Source organism: Aquarana catesbeiana, linkage group LG13 (genome assembly GCF_042186555.1).
Source record: "Aquarana catesbeiana isolate 2022-GZ linkage group LG13, ASM4218655v1, whole genome shotgun sequence".
Classification (NCBI taxonomy): domain Eukaryota; kingdom Metazoa; phylum Chordata; class Amphibia; order Anura; family Ranidae; genus Aquarana; species Aquarana catesbeiana.
The window spans coordinates 207,518,596-207,532,124 of record NC_133336.1 but is presented as its reverse complement, the minus strand read 5'-3'; the positions used below and the strand labels follow the sequence as shown (position 1 = coordinate 207,532,124).

The following is a 13,529-nucleotide window of genomic DNA, read 5'->3' as shown; positions in this document are numbered from 1 at the left end:
AAATTTCTTCATCAGTTTAGGTCAATACATATTCTTATACATATCTTTGGTTAAAAAAAATCACAATAAGCATATATTTATTGGTTTGTGCAAAAGTTATAGCGTCTACAAACTATAGGAAAGATGTATGACTTTTTTTACTAGTAATGCTGGTGATCTGCGATTTTTAGCAGTACTGTGACATTGCGGCAGACAGATCAGACACTTTTGACACATTTTTGGGACCATTGACATCTATACAGTGATCAGAGCTATAAAAATACAGTGATTACTGTATAAATATCACTGTCAGGGAAGGGGTAAACACTAGGGGGCAATCAAGGGGTTAAAAGAGACTGCTTCTTACTGTGGGGGGAAGGGACTGAATGGGGGAGGAGATATATCGCTGTTAGCAGGGCCGGACTTACAATAGGGCTTGAGTGGGCTCAAGCCCATGGGGGTGCCCAATAGGGGGCCCCGCGGCACCCGTGCTATAGCAGAAAGATGGCTACAGTGCGGACGCCCATTCCCGGGTGGGCGTCCCTGGACGTCCTCCTGTGTACTTCCCCTCTGCGTGCCACCGTGGGTGCGCATCGGGGAAGTTCTGTGTTGGCCGTGTCCCTTGGACACAGCCAATCACAGATAGTGCTAAATGGCCAATCACAGCGGCCATTTAGCACTCGTCCAATGAGAGGTGATCTCATATGAGATCATCTCTCATCGCCGGCTCTCACAGAGACAGTGTGTGAGGAGTGAGAGCTTCCTGCTGCAGCGGTGAGTGAACACTCACACTGGTGTTATGAATGATTACAGTTACACAACACTACACAACATCTGTCCCGACTCCCCAGTGCCACCTATCAGTGCCAAATGTCCCCAGTGCCACCTGTCAGTGTCATCAGTGGCATCTGTCCCCTGTGCCATCTATCATTGCCACCTGCCTCCAGTGCCACCTGCCCCAGTGCCACCTGTCAGTTTTATCTGTGCCATAGGTCATCAGTGCCACCTGTCCCCAGTGCCACCTGTCAGTGTCATGTGTCATCAGTGCCACGTATCAGTGCCATCTGTCATCAGTGCCACCTGTCCCCAGTGCCACCTGTCAGTGTCACGTGTCATCAGTGCCATCTGTCATCAGTGCCACCTGTCCCCAGTGCCACCTGTCAGTGTCACGTGTCATCAGTGCCACGTATCAGTGCCATCTGTCATCAGTGTCATCCGTGCCACCTGTCCCCAGTGCCACCTGTCAGTGTGTCACGTGTCATCAGTGCCACATCAGTGCCACCTGTCCCCAGTGCCACCTGTCAGTGTCATCAGTGCCACGTATCAGTGCCATGTGTCATCAGTGCCACATATCAGTGCCATCTGTCATCAGTGCCACCTGTCCCCAGTGCCATGTGTCATCAGTGCCACATATCAGTGCCATCTGTCATCAGTGCCACCTGTCCCCAGTGCCACCTGTCAGTGTCACGTGCCACCTGTCCCCAGTGCCACCTGTCAGTGTCACGTGTCATCAGTGCCACGTATTAGTGCCATCTGTCATCAGTGCCACATATTAGTGCCATCTGTCATCAGTGCCATATATTAGTGTCATCTGTCATCACTGTCAGATGTCATCAGTGCCACGTATTAGTGCCATCTGTCATCAGTGCCACATATTAGTGCTGTCATCAGTGCCATGTATTAGTGCCATCTGTCATCATTGCCACATATTAGTGCCATCTGTCATCAGTGCCACGTCAGTGTCACATGTCATTGTCCTGGTGCTCCAGGGCCTTCAAAAGTGTAATAGGTAATCAACAAGTTAGATGTGTAATTTATGCTCCTAGAACACGTGATGGTGCTCCCTGCATGTTGGGCCTCTCTATGTGGCCAGGCTGTGAAAAAGTCCCACACATGTGATATCGTAATACTCAGGAGGAGTAGCAGAATGTATTTTGGGGTGTCATGTGTTATACACATGCCATGTGAGAGAAATAACCTATTACAATGACAATTATGTGGGGGGAAAAAAAATCTTCATTTTGCAAAGAATTGTGGGAAAAAATGACAACATCAAAAACCTCACCATGCATCTTACTAAATACCTTGGATTGTCTACTTTCAAAAAAGGGGTCATTTGGGGGGTATTTGTACTTTCCTGGCTTGTTCGGGTCGCAAGAGATGAGATAGGCCACCAGTACATCAGGTGTGATCAATTTTTTATGATTTGCACCATAGTTTGTAGACTCTCTAACTTTCACAAAGACCAAATAATATCCACTAATTTGGGTTATTTTTACCAAAGATATGTAGCAGTATAAATTGTGGCCAAAATTTATGAAAAAAAAATAATAATTTGCAAAATTTTGTCACAGAAACAAAGAAAAATTCATTTTTTTTCAAAATTTTTGGCCTTTTTCATTTATAGCACATAAATTAAAAAACCCAGAGGTGATCAAATACCACCAAAAGAAAGCTCTATTTGTGTGAAAAAAGGACAAAAAATTCATTTGGGTACAGTATTACATAACTGAGTAATTGTCATTCAAAATGTGAGAGCGCTGAAAGCTGAAAATTGGTCTGGGCAGGAGGGGGGTTTAAGTGCCCAGTTGTCAAGTGAGTCTGGCGCACCTTGTACTTTTCTATTCCTGTTTTATAGAGCTGTGCTTCGCTCTCCAGGTTGCAGCCATCATAGCAATCCTAGCCACCACCGCTTCTCATCATCCTCCTGTGGTGCCTCAGAACGATCGCTTACATCGTGGACCAGGACGAATACCAGTACAGTAGTATCCCCCACTTACACGCTTATATATTATCTACTTTTGTGAGTAGTCATTTGGCTGTTTTGTTTTGTCTTTAATACTGAGTCTGGCGCACCTTGTCCTTTTCTATTCCTGTTTTATAGAGCTGTGCTTCGCTCTCCAGGTTGCAGCCATCATAGCAATCCTAATGACTGTTCTTATACATAATATTTGGGACTATTTAAGGACTATATAGAATTGTTCCTTGCGCCATCTCTCCTTTTCTCTCTATCTTGAGGTTTTCTGATTGGTTATTGGCAGTTACGTGTAGTGCCTCATTTTCTGCCGTTGAGAAAACATGTCTGCATTAGACAGTGGTGTAATGGCGGACAAACGGTATCAGAGTGGTGCGCTTAAAAGAAAACTAAAGAATGAACGACAGCAACGCAAAAAGGAAGTTCTCAGTAAAATGAAAAGGATTACTGGATTTTTTACACCCATGACACCACAGCCTGATATGCAAGCGGAGAATCCAGAGGACAACAACCCGAACCCGCTGGAAGAAATGGTTGGAGACGATGTGAATTCACGAGCAGGGCAGCCCATCAATGAATCATCATCTCTTCAGTCAGAAACAGCGACCGAACAACGTCCAACTACAGATTCTTTACCCACTGATCCTGCTCGCTGGGGTAAAATTGATGAAAGCGCACGTGCTATTGGGCGCGAAAAGGTCTGGAGTCCTATCAAAATAAGGATGCTAATGTCAAGGCTTCTGAACGCTACTACAAACATAAGAAGAGACGGTTTTCTAAAACTCCTTTCAATCGCAAGCATTTGAATGGTGAGTACTTGCCCAGAGAATGGTTGCTCTACCCACCATCCACCGGTTGTGTGTTTTGTTTTGCTTGCCGCCTTTTTGGCGATGGTGACGGTCAATCCCTCTTTGAGTCTGGCTATAATGACTGGAAACATGCTACCAGATGCATTGCCGAGCACGAGAATAGTGACAGTCATAGAAAGGCTATGTTTAATTACATCAACAGAGTAGCAGCTGACCGAGTTATAGATTCACAATATTTGGTCGAGCTGACAATGGGAATTACATGGGAATCCTGGGACTGATCAGTGAATTCCACCCATTCTTGAAATCACACATACAGATATATGGCAATGCTGGGGTAGGAACCCCCTCATATCTTTCATCAAACATGCAACAAATTTATCGAGCTAATGAGCAGTAGAGTGCTTTCTGAAATCATTGCTGAAGTGAAAGTGACAAAGTACTTTTCCATTTGCTTTGATTCAACTCCCGACATGACGCACATTGATCAGCTTACATTTATCATAAGGTATGTTTCACCAGAGGGCCTCGTAGAAGAGCGATTCTTAAAATTTCTCCCTATATCTAGCCACACAGGGAAGGCACTCTGTGATGCAGTGTTCACAGTTTTACATGAGATGGACATAGATATCAGTAACTGCTGTGGACAGTGCTATGATAATGCCGCAAACATGTCAGGAGTGTACAACGGGCTGAAAGCTCACATCAAAGACATTAATCCACTAGTAGAGTGGGTGCTGTGCGCTGCGCACACGCTTAATCTGGCTGGAGTTAATAGCGTAAACTGCTGCACAGAGACCGCCGATTTTTTTAACTTCATTCAGACTTTGTTCAACTTCTGCTCGAAATCCACAGCTAGATGGAAGGTGGTAACTGCAGGTTTGCAGCCTAATGAAAACCACCACATTGAGACACTAAAATCTCTCTCTGACACCAGGTGGGCTGCGCATGCACAGGCCACCAAGGCACTGTGCAGGAATTATGCCAATATTCAAGAGTCCCTGATGAACATTGCAGAAGACAGCAATCAGAACCCAACAACACAAAATGATGCTTGGTCACTGCATAAAAAAATGAACAGGCTTGAGACTGCTTTTCTTTGCACTATGTGGAATTATGTTCTACAACGCTTTCATGGGACAAGTGTTGCACTTCAAGCTGTGGATCTGGACCTGTGCAATGCTGTTGATTTGGTGAGGTCACTGCAGGAATATATTGTTGGTTTGAGAGATGAATTTGATGTGTTTGAAGACCGAGCAAAAGCGATGTCTCCCACCGTTTCAGCAACATACAAACAAGACACACAAAGACAAAGAAAACGCAAGACTCATGTGGGTGAGTCTTCAACACCTGAGGTTCACTTATCAGGAAGAGAACGGTTCTCATCTGGTGTGTTTCTAGTTATGATGGATAGGCTGCTGGCTGAACTTGATCGCCATTTTCAGTCCTATAAAGAAGGTCCCGGAGCAGAGAGGAGCAGGGGATCAGCGCAGGGACAGCATGACCTGTGTGGACTGCACAGTCAGGCTGTTTGTGCTGGTCACTTTCCCCTTTAAGGATAAGGGAGGGGCTGGAGCAGAGGAGGAGGCAGAAGGAAATGTAGAGAGGAGAAGGGGGGATGTGACGTCAGTGGAGAGCGGCGGGGAGGAAGATTCGACACGCTCTCACACTGCTCCAAAAAAAAAAAAAAAAAAAAAAATCCACTGTCATGGCGGATGTAACGGCGGCGGCTTTGCTCGAACAGCTCAGAGCGGTGGCCGCAACTCAGGGGGCAGACTGGCTGCAGGCTCAGGTCGCAGCCATAATACAGGAAGACAGAGCGGCACCGAGCGGGGGGGGCCAGGAGACTCCACGTGGGCGCCGTTCCAGGCCGCCACAGCGCTTCAGCCCTGACTCTTCTCCTGTGAGTCAGAGGCCCAGGGACCAGCACAGAGGCAGACAGAATCAGCCACCCCCCCCCAGTGCTCAGCAAGCTCGGGGAGCCAGCATGGGAGAGGTGCAGCGTTCACAGCGCAGAGGAAGAAGTGCAGGGATGGGGGAGACCAGCGCAACCCTCGGTTCCCCCCCCTCAGCGCGTCGCAGGCGACAGGAACAACCAGATGGAGAGTCGCTGGGGTCAGCAAGCGGTCAGTCGGACCGTCGATCATCGGCAGTTGATCGGGGGGCTGGTCAGGGGGTCCATGCGGCCAGCAGCCCTACGCCAGCCAGAGGTGGAACCTTGAGAAGCACAGTGTCGGTGGTGAACAGAGGTGAAAGGAGAACAGCGGAGGCCCAGCATAGTCAGAGGAACAGAAGTCCGTCTACAAGGCCAGGACGCGGGTCCGGTGTTGCGGCGCAGCGTGCGGGGAGAGAGCAACAGCGGAGACCCCCGGCAGCCAGAGCGGGAACCTCTGGCGTGCAGGCACCGGTCGTTCGCCAGGAGGAAGTCAGCGACAGGTCGGAAGGTGAACTGTCCGGGTCAGAGAGAGACGAGGACCAGGGACAAGCGTCGGCGGTGGATTCCGGAAGGGCGGCTGATCGGCCCAGTCCTGTGCAGCCTGGTGAGTGCAGATCTAATGTTTCCATTTCTTCTTTATTAGAACAATTGTTAGAACAGGGTAGAAAAGGGGCTCCCTCTGGGGGGGCTGGTTCCGGGGGGGTGAGTGAGGTTAGGTCACCGGCTACACATCCTAGGGAGGCAAGTGAGAGGGCGAGTAGTAAGGGCTTGCAGGATTTGTTGGCTGGTTTGCGGGATTTAGTGCAGCGTTTTGATCCACCCACGGGGGACGGAGCGTCACCGGCGCGGGCGTGGGGCACAACCCCAGAGAAGGAGACGGCTGTGGTAAGTACGCCAGTACCGGCGGTCGTGGTGGGTGGAAGTGCGGAGACGGAGGCCGCAGGGTCGGCGACCGTTGAGTCGCCTGGGACGTCAAGTGGAGATTCCGCCACGAACAGCCAGGGTAAAACTGGAGATAGGAAGGCCGAGTCCGTCAGATTGGCGGATGCGGCAAAAAGTGAAGTGTACGTTTGCTTTGAAGGCCCATTGGGTGCACATCTTAAAGCAGAGGTAAAAGAAAAAATTTGGAAAGGGGAATATGTGGAGATATTCACGTTGTTGCCCTTAGAAAAATTCAATCTGGATAGATTGAAGCCAGAAGAACGCAAAAAAGAGGATGAGGAAAAACGCAGGTATCGGCTGATTCCGCGTACCTTTTCCAATTGGTTGCAAGCGTTCGCTATCCTGGCGAGTGTGGTGGGGGAGAAGGCTCCCGAACACTGCTCGGCCTTGTTTGTGTACTTGGACGCTATCAGCGAGGCTCATCGGACGTACGGCGGAGTGGCGTGGCTGCGGTACGATGAACAGTTTAGACAACGGATGGCCGTCCGACCGTCACTACGCTGGGATCATAAGGACATCAGCCTGTGGATGAAGCTTATGACGGCGGCGAGGGCTCCGAACCAGTTTTTTCAGGCAGGGGTCGGAGGTAACGCAGCTCCAGGACAGCCGACCGACAAAAAATGGGGCTTCTGCTGGCAGTTCAATGAGGGCACCTGTAAGTTTGGTGCAACCTGCCGGTTCAAGCACACGTGCTCGGGTTGCGGGGGATCCCATGCCCTGTCCAAATGCTTTAGACGGGGAAAAGGTCGTGGAGGGGAGCCTTCGAACAAAAGGGAAGACCCCAATACGGGTGGAAAGGATGCGTCCTTTTCTCAGTAGATATCCCGACCGGGAGGCAGCACGATTATTAGACTCGGGTTTTGAAAACGGTTTTAAAATACCAGCTTCCTTGGAGGCGGCGCCCCCCTTAGCAAAGAATTTACGGTCGGCTCTCATGCACCCATCGGTGGTTGCCGAAAAATTGGGAAAAGAGGTACATTTGGGGCGCATGGCGGGCCCTTTTACCTCCGCACCCCTGCCGGGATTGGTGGTTTCTCCGTTGGGGGTAGTTCCTAAGAAGGAGCCCAACAAATTCCGGTTGATCCACCACCTTTCCTTTCCGAAGGGTGCGTCGGTCAACGATGCAATCGCGCCGGAAATGTGTGCGGTGACGTACACTTCCTTTGATGCTGCAGTATCATGGGTGCGGCGCTATGGTCGGGGGGCGCTGCTGGCGAAGGCGGATATCGAGTCTGCTTTCAGGCTTTTGCCGGTTCATCCGGATAGTTTTCACCTGCTTGGGTGCACATGGAATGGCGCGTTCTACGTGGATCGCTGCCTTCCAATGGGATGTTCGATCTCATGCGCCCTTTTCGAAAAATTCAGTTCATTTCTCGAATGGGTGGTCAGGGACGTGTCGGGGATCCAATCGGTAATCCATTACCTTGACGATTTCCTTTGTGTTGGCCCAGCGGGTTCCAACGTTTGTGCGGTCCTATTAGGGACTTTGCAGCACGTAGCAGACCGTTTCGGCGTCCCGCTAGCACCGGAAAAGACGGAGGGCCCTACGTCCACCATTGTTTTTCTGGGTATTGAGATAGACTCCATGTGGATGGAGTGTCGGCTACCGGTGGACAAGCTGGAAAATCTCAAGGCTGAAGTACGTGGGACCATTGGCAAGCGTAAAGTGCAATTGCGGCAGCTGCAATCATTATTGGGCAAGCTGAATTTTGCTTGCCGAATAATGCCAATGGGCAGGGTGTTCTGCCGACGGTTGTCGGCAGCGACCGCGGGGGTCACCACCCCCACTCACTTTGTGACGCTCAACAGGGAGCACAGAGAGGACTTAGGGGTATGGCACGAGTTCTTAGACTCCTTTAACGGGCGGGCCTTGTGGATGTCAGGTCCCATCAGTAATTGGGATCTAGAACTATTTACTGATGCAGCAGGTTCTACGGGCTATGGGGCTATTTTCCAAAGAAATTGGAGCGCCGCCCGTTGGCCCACAGCTTGGGTGGAAGCAGGGTTCTTGAAGAACCTGGTCCTGCTGGAATTATTTCCAATTGTGGTGGCAATGGAAATATGGGGGGAGTCTTTTAGGAATTTGAAGGTGCGGCTGAACTGTGACAACCTAGGCGTGGTTCAGGTGATTAATCGTTTGTCGGCCAAGTCTTTGCCAGTGGTCAGGTTGCTGAGGCATTTAGTGTTGCGCTGTTTGAAAATGAATGTTTTCATCTACGCTGTACACTTACCTGGAGTGGACAACACCATAGCTGATGCTCTGTCTCGTTTTCAGTGGGACAAGTTTCGGGAACTGGCACCAGACGCGGAGCAGCAGGGGGTTACCTGCCCGGACTGGATATGGACCGTTGCCTTGGGAGCGCGGCCAGGTGGATCCAAAACTCCGTGAGTAAGGTCACTTGGGACGCTTACTCTAAGGTATGGCAAGAATGGTTGGCATGCTTAAAAAGTTTAAACATCGACCCTGTGAGCCGGGAGATACCTCAGGCGATGCTATACTTTCTCAATTTCGGTTTCGAGCGGGGCATCTCGGCAGCCGCCATCGATAAGAAGATGGCGGGTTTGGCCTTTCTCTTTAAGTTGCAGGGGTTGCGGGACCATACAAAGGATTTTTGGGTTAGGCAAGCTTTGAAAGGTTACAGAAAAGGTCATAAGAGCAGGGATGGGCGAGGACCTGTGTCGTTTGAAATGTTACACGGGCTATTTAGCCAGATAGAAGGCATTTGTAATTCTAGTTTTGAAAGGGCACTTTTTTGTGCGGCTTTTGCTTTAGCGTTTTTTGGGGCGCTACGGGTGAGCGAACTGGTCAGCCCGTCCAAACGAGCAAATGGGGGACTGCAATGGGATGATTTGGTCTGTACACAGGAATCGGTTAGGATTTACATAAAACGGTCAAAAACAGATCAGGCAGGGAAGGGAGTACAACTTGAGGTGTTCCGGATCGCGGGATCCCAGATTTGTCCGGTAGCAGCGGTAAAGAAATTTTGTGATTTGCGCCCGCATTGCCCGGGCTCATTTCTGATACATGCGGACAGATCCTCTTTGTCAAAATTCCAGTTTGTTGCCGTGTTCAAAAGGTGTTTATCGGCAGCCGGGTATGACCCCAATAGATACTCGTCCCATTCCTTTCGTATTGGGGCTGCTACTGAAGCGGCCAGGGCGGGCCTGGGTTCTGAGGCAGTTAAGCGTATTGGCAGGTGGGACTCAGATAGGTTTAAGCTTTACATCCGCCCGCATTTATTATAGGCTTGTTGAGAAAAAGGGGGGTGTTTCTTTTTGAATTTTGGGGGGTCTGGTTAAAGTTTTTTGTGATTTATTGTTGTGTCCTGTTAACCTTACTTTACAGGTGACTCGGTGCCCCTGGTTTGGATATTGGGCCACTCATTCGTGTTCTGGGGTGCCAAGCGGGCCGACGTTCGGCCGAATGGTAGGCAGCTGGGTATCCCAAGGCAGGAAGCACGGGTAAGGTGGATTGGGTTGTCAGGGATGATGTGGAACAGGGTAAGGTCAGAGGTCCACAAGTTTGCTCGGTGGGACAGGGCCCCGGATGTTTTAGTTTTACACGTGGGGGGCAATGACATGGGGGTCAGGTCCATGAGGGACCTCATACGTGACATAAAATGTGATGTTCTACGTTTACAGGCGGCTTTCCCTGGGATGGTGATAGTATGGTCGGACATGGTGGGTAGAAGGTCATGGCGCTGGGCTTTGTCTGATATAAAGGTTGATAGGGCACGTGTGAAGGTAAATAAGGAGGTCAGCAAGTTTGTTATGCGGAATGGGGGAGTGACCATACGGCATAGGGAGTTGGAGGTGGATACCTGGAGGTACCTGAGAAGTGATGGGGTGCATCTGAATGATGTGGGCACTGATCTTTGGGCGCTTGGTTTGCAGGAGGGGGTACAGCGAGCTTTGAGGGTGTGGAGGTGCTCGCAAGGGTAAGGTTTTACCCCTTGTGAGCAGTGGTTTGGGTCTGTGAGGAGGAGGAGATTGATGGTATGGAGAGTTTACACGGTTGGTACCCATATATAATATGGGCTGTTTAGAGTTTACATGGTTGGTACCCATATATAATATGGGCTGTTTTTATGTACCTTCCGGTTACGAGGGGTTAACCAGGAAGGGGAAAAGTTTGGTCACTGAGAGGTTGGGTACTGTCTCACAGTCTGGGGTTAGCGACTGGAGGCCTTAAAAAGTTTAAGAGTTCCTATGCAGTGACCTGTGGGTGGATTCCCCTCCTAGACTCCAATAATTCCGTAAAGTTATTTAAAAAGTTATTTAAAAGTTATTTACAAAAATGTTATTTATTGGTTTTATATTTTATTAATAAAAGGCCGACAAGGCCATTTACTCCACCACCTTGTCGTGTCATTTGTGGGAGGTATTAGAGGTTGATGGTTAAGGGGTAGCTTCTAGGACTGAAGTTTAGTCCTTCACAGGTCAAGAAGGTCCCGGAGCAGAGAGGAGCAGGGGATCAGCGCAGGGACAGCATGACCTGTGTGGACTGCACAGTCAGGCTGTTTGTGCTGGTCACTTTCCCCTTTAAGGATAAGGGAGGGGCTGGAGCAGAGGAGGAGGCAGAAGGAAATGTAGAGAGGAGAAGGGGGGATGTGACGTCAGTGGAGAGCGGCGGGGAGGAAGATTCCCACCCACCCTCCCTGAGGTTATGGCAATAAGGGACGTTGGTTGTAGTGTGGCAGTGGTTTGGGTCTGTGAGGAGGAGGAGATTGATGGTATGGAGAGTTTACACGGTTGGTACCCATATATAATATGGGCTGTTTAGAGTTTACATGGTTGGTACCCATATATAATATGGGCTGTTTTTATGTACCTTCCGGTTACGAGGGGTTAACCAGGAAGGGGAAAAGTTTGGTCACTGAGAGGTTGGGTACTGTCTCACAGTCTGGGGTTAGCGACTGGAGGCCTTAAAAAGTTTAAGAGTTCCTATGCAGTGACCTGTGGGTGGATTCCCCTCCTAGACTCCAATAATTCCGTAAAGTTATTTAAAAAGTTATTTAAAAGTTATTTACAAAAATGTTATTTATTGGTTTTATATTTTATTAATAAAAGGCCGACAAGGCCATTTACTCCACCACCTTGTCGTGTCATTTGTGGGAGGTATTAGAGGTTGATGGTTAAGGGGTAGCTTCTAGGACTGAAGTTTAGTCCTTCACAGGTCATGACCTCAACAGCACTTTTGGTTTCCTGAACAACATATCTACCCTATCTGCAGAACATCTTCATAAAAAAGCAGCAGATCTACAGAAGAAATACAACACTGACCTGGAAAATGAATTTTGTGAAGAAATCATCCAGTTCAAAGAATTCATCTGCCATGATGAGCCATCATCTGCTAGGGAACTTCTTTTGTGCATTAAAAAAAGAAAACTACAGACCATCTTCCCAAACGTGGATGTCGCTCTCAGACTTTACCTGACATTACCAGTTACAAATGCAAGTGGGGAGCGCAGTTTCTCCAAACTGAAACTAGTAAAAAATAGACCAAGATCCACAATTGTACAGCAGAAATTAAATCATCTCACTCTGATGTCATTTGAGAGTGACCTTCTACGTAAACTGGATTTTAATGATTTGATCAAAGACTTTGCTGCAAAGAAATTCAGAAGATGCCACTTCTAAATAGTACTATGTTAATATCTTTAAAATGAGATGACATGCATGAAGTCATAACCTGATCACCTTTCTCTTTCTTTCTCTACCTTGCCTGTTGTTGTTTTAAATGATCAGCCTCTGGCTTCTGTTGTTGATGTAGTGCTTTCTTAAGGTATGATAGTGTACTGTTTTTGTTTTATTGGCTGTACATTTCTAATTTGTGTGCATAGTTTTGATTTTTTCACTACAACACTCACTTACGTATTACACACACGCACACACAATTTATCCTGCACTTTGTTCAATTAGTTATTTTGCTATATTCTTGCAATTGATTTGTTATGATTGCAACCTTACAAGGTATTTGTATTTCAATATGTTTTCCAGGTAAATAAGTGTTTTATTCTCATTCTGACCAAGACATTTGTGCATCACAATAAACTTATGATCACTTTGAACTTTTTTAATCATTATTTATTTATTGGAAAAAAGTTTTTCAAGCTTCAATCAGTGGTCATATAAATAGATTATTACGTTTTTTTGACATGTAACACTGTCTACTGTACCAGTCAACATTTTGTTCTATTTAAAGTAATGTATAGAAGGGTAGGGCCCGAAAATGACTCAAGCCCAGGGGCCCCCACCACCCTAAGTCCTGCCCTGCCTGTTAGTAATTACTACACTCTCGCGGGTGGCCGGCAGCCATCATGGCCACGTGCATCGGGTCCACCGCTGTGCAGCAGGCACATGCCTGCTATGGCTCTTAAAGGGGAAGAAGTACTGATACGGCAATTTGTGGGAATGTGCCACTTTGCCCACGTATATCAGCATGAGCCAGTCGGCAAGTGGTTAAGCTGCTGCTTGGTGACTGGAGGTCACTAACCTATGCCGACCATTTCCCTGCCCTCTGTGACATCATCCACCGCCTATCTCAGACTGAAAACAAGCCAGGAGAGCGGCATGCTGCCTATACAAGATGAGAAAAATCCCAATGGTGACGTTGCAGAGCTTACTGATACCACACCTGTAGAAAATTTCTGCTATCTAAGAAACATTGCCCACAACTCGGCACAAGGGACAACCAGTTTCAGGAGGCTTTACCGTCCAACATTTAGGTACTTCCAACTCCATGAGAGGCTGAACATGGAGGGGCGGTGCGGTAGGGGAAATATCCTTGCAGCAAACAAAGGACTTACCACTGTGATCCACAGGTGGCCTGAGCATGACCAAAAAAAAAGAACATGACAGTGGGGGAGGGGCTGTCTTTTATTTAGCTATGAAGAGGTGGTCCCATGGGGCGCCAGATTAGGCGTTGACCCACTGTGTGCTGATGTGAGTTATAGCCAGGAAAAAATTTTGTTCCTGTTAACTAAATAAGTGGTGAGTTATATTCCCATTTTCCTTGCCTATATATATTTTTTTTATAATTGACAATTTTTATTGATTTTCCAAGAACAAAGGAATTGACAACATAAGATACAGGGAAATAGTTTGT

The 13,529-nt window shown here is 48.1% G+C and overlaps 2 protein-coding genes across 3 annotated transcripts in view; both read left to right on the top strand.

Moving 5' to 3' along the window:
* Window positions 1-13,529, top strand: part of LOC141117774 (NACHT, LRR and PYD domains-containing protein 3-like) — a 445,237-nt gene that overhangs the window by 266,988 nt on the left and 164,720 nt on the right. The gene's annotated exons all lie outside the window — the stretch shown is intronic.
* LOC141117775 (uncharacterized) lies at window positions 4,979-10,675 on the top strand. The gene is made up of 2 exons (XM_073610807.1): window positions 4,979-6,083; window positions 9,768-10,675. Exons 1-2 carry the CDS (start codon window positions 5,252-5,254, stop codon window positions 10,361-10,363), a joined length of 1,428 nt encoding a protein of 475 aa, XP_073466908.1. The 5' UTR covers window positions 4,979-5,251; the 3' UTR covers window positions 10,364-10,675.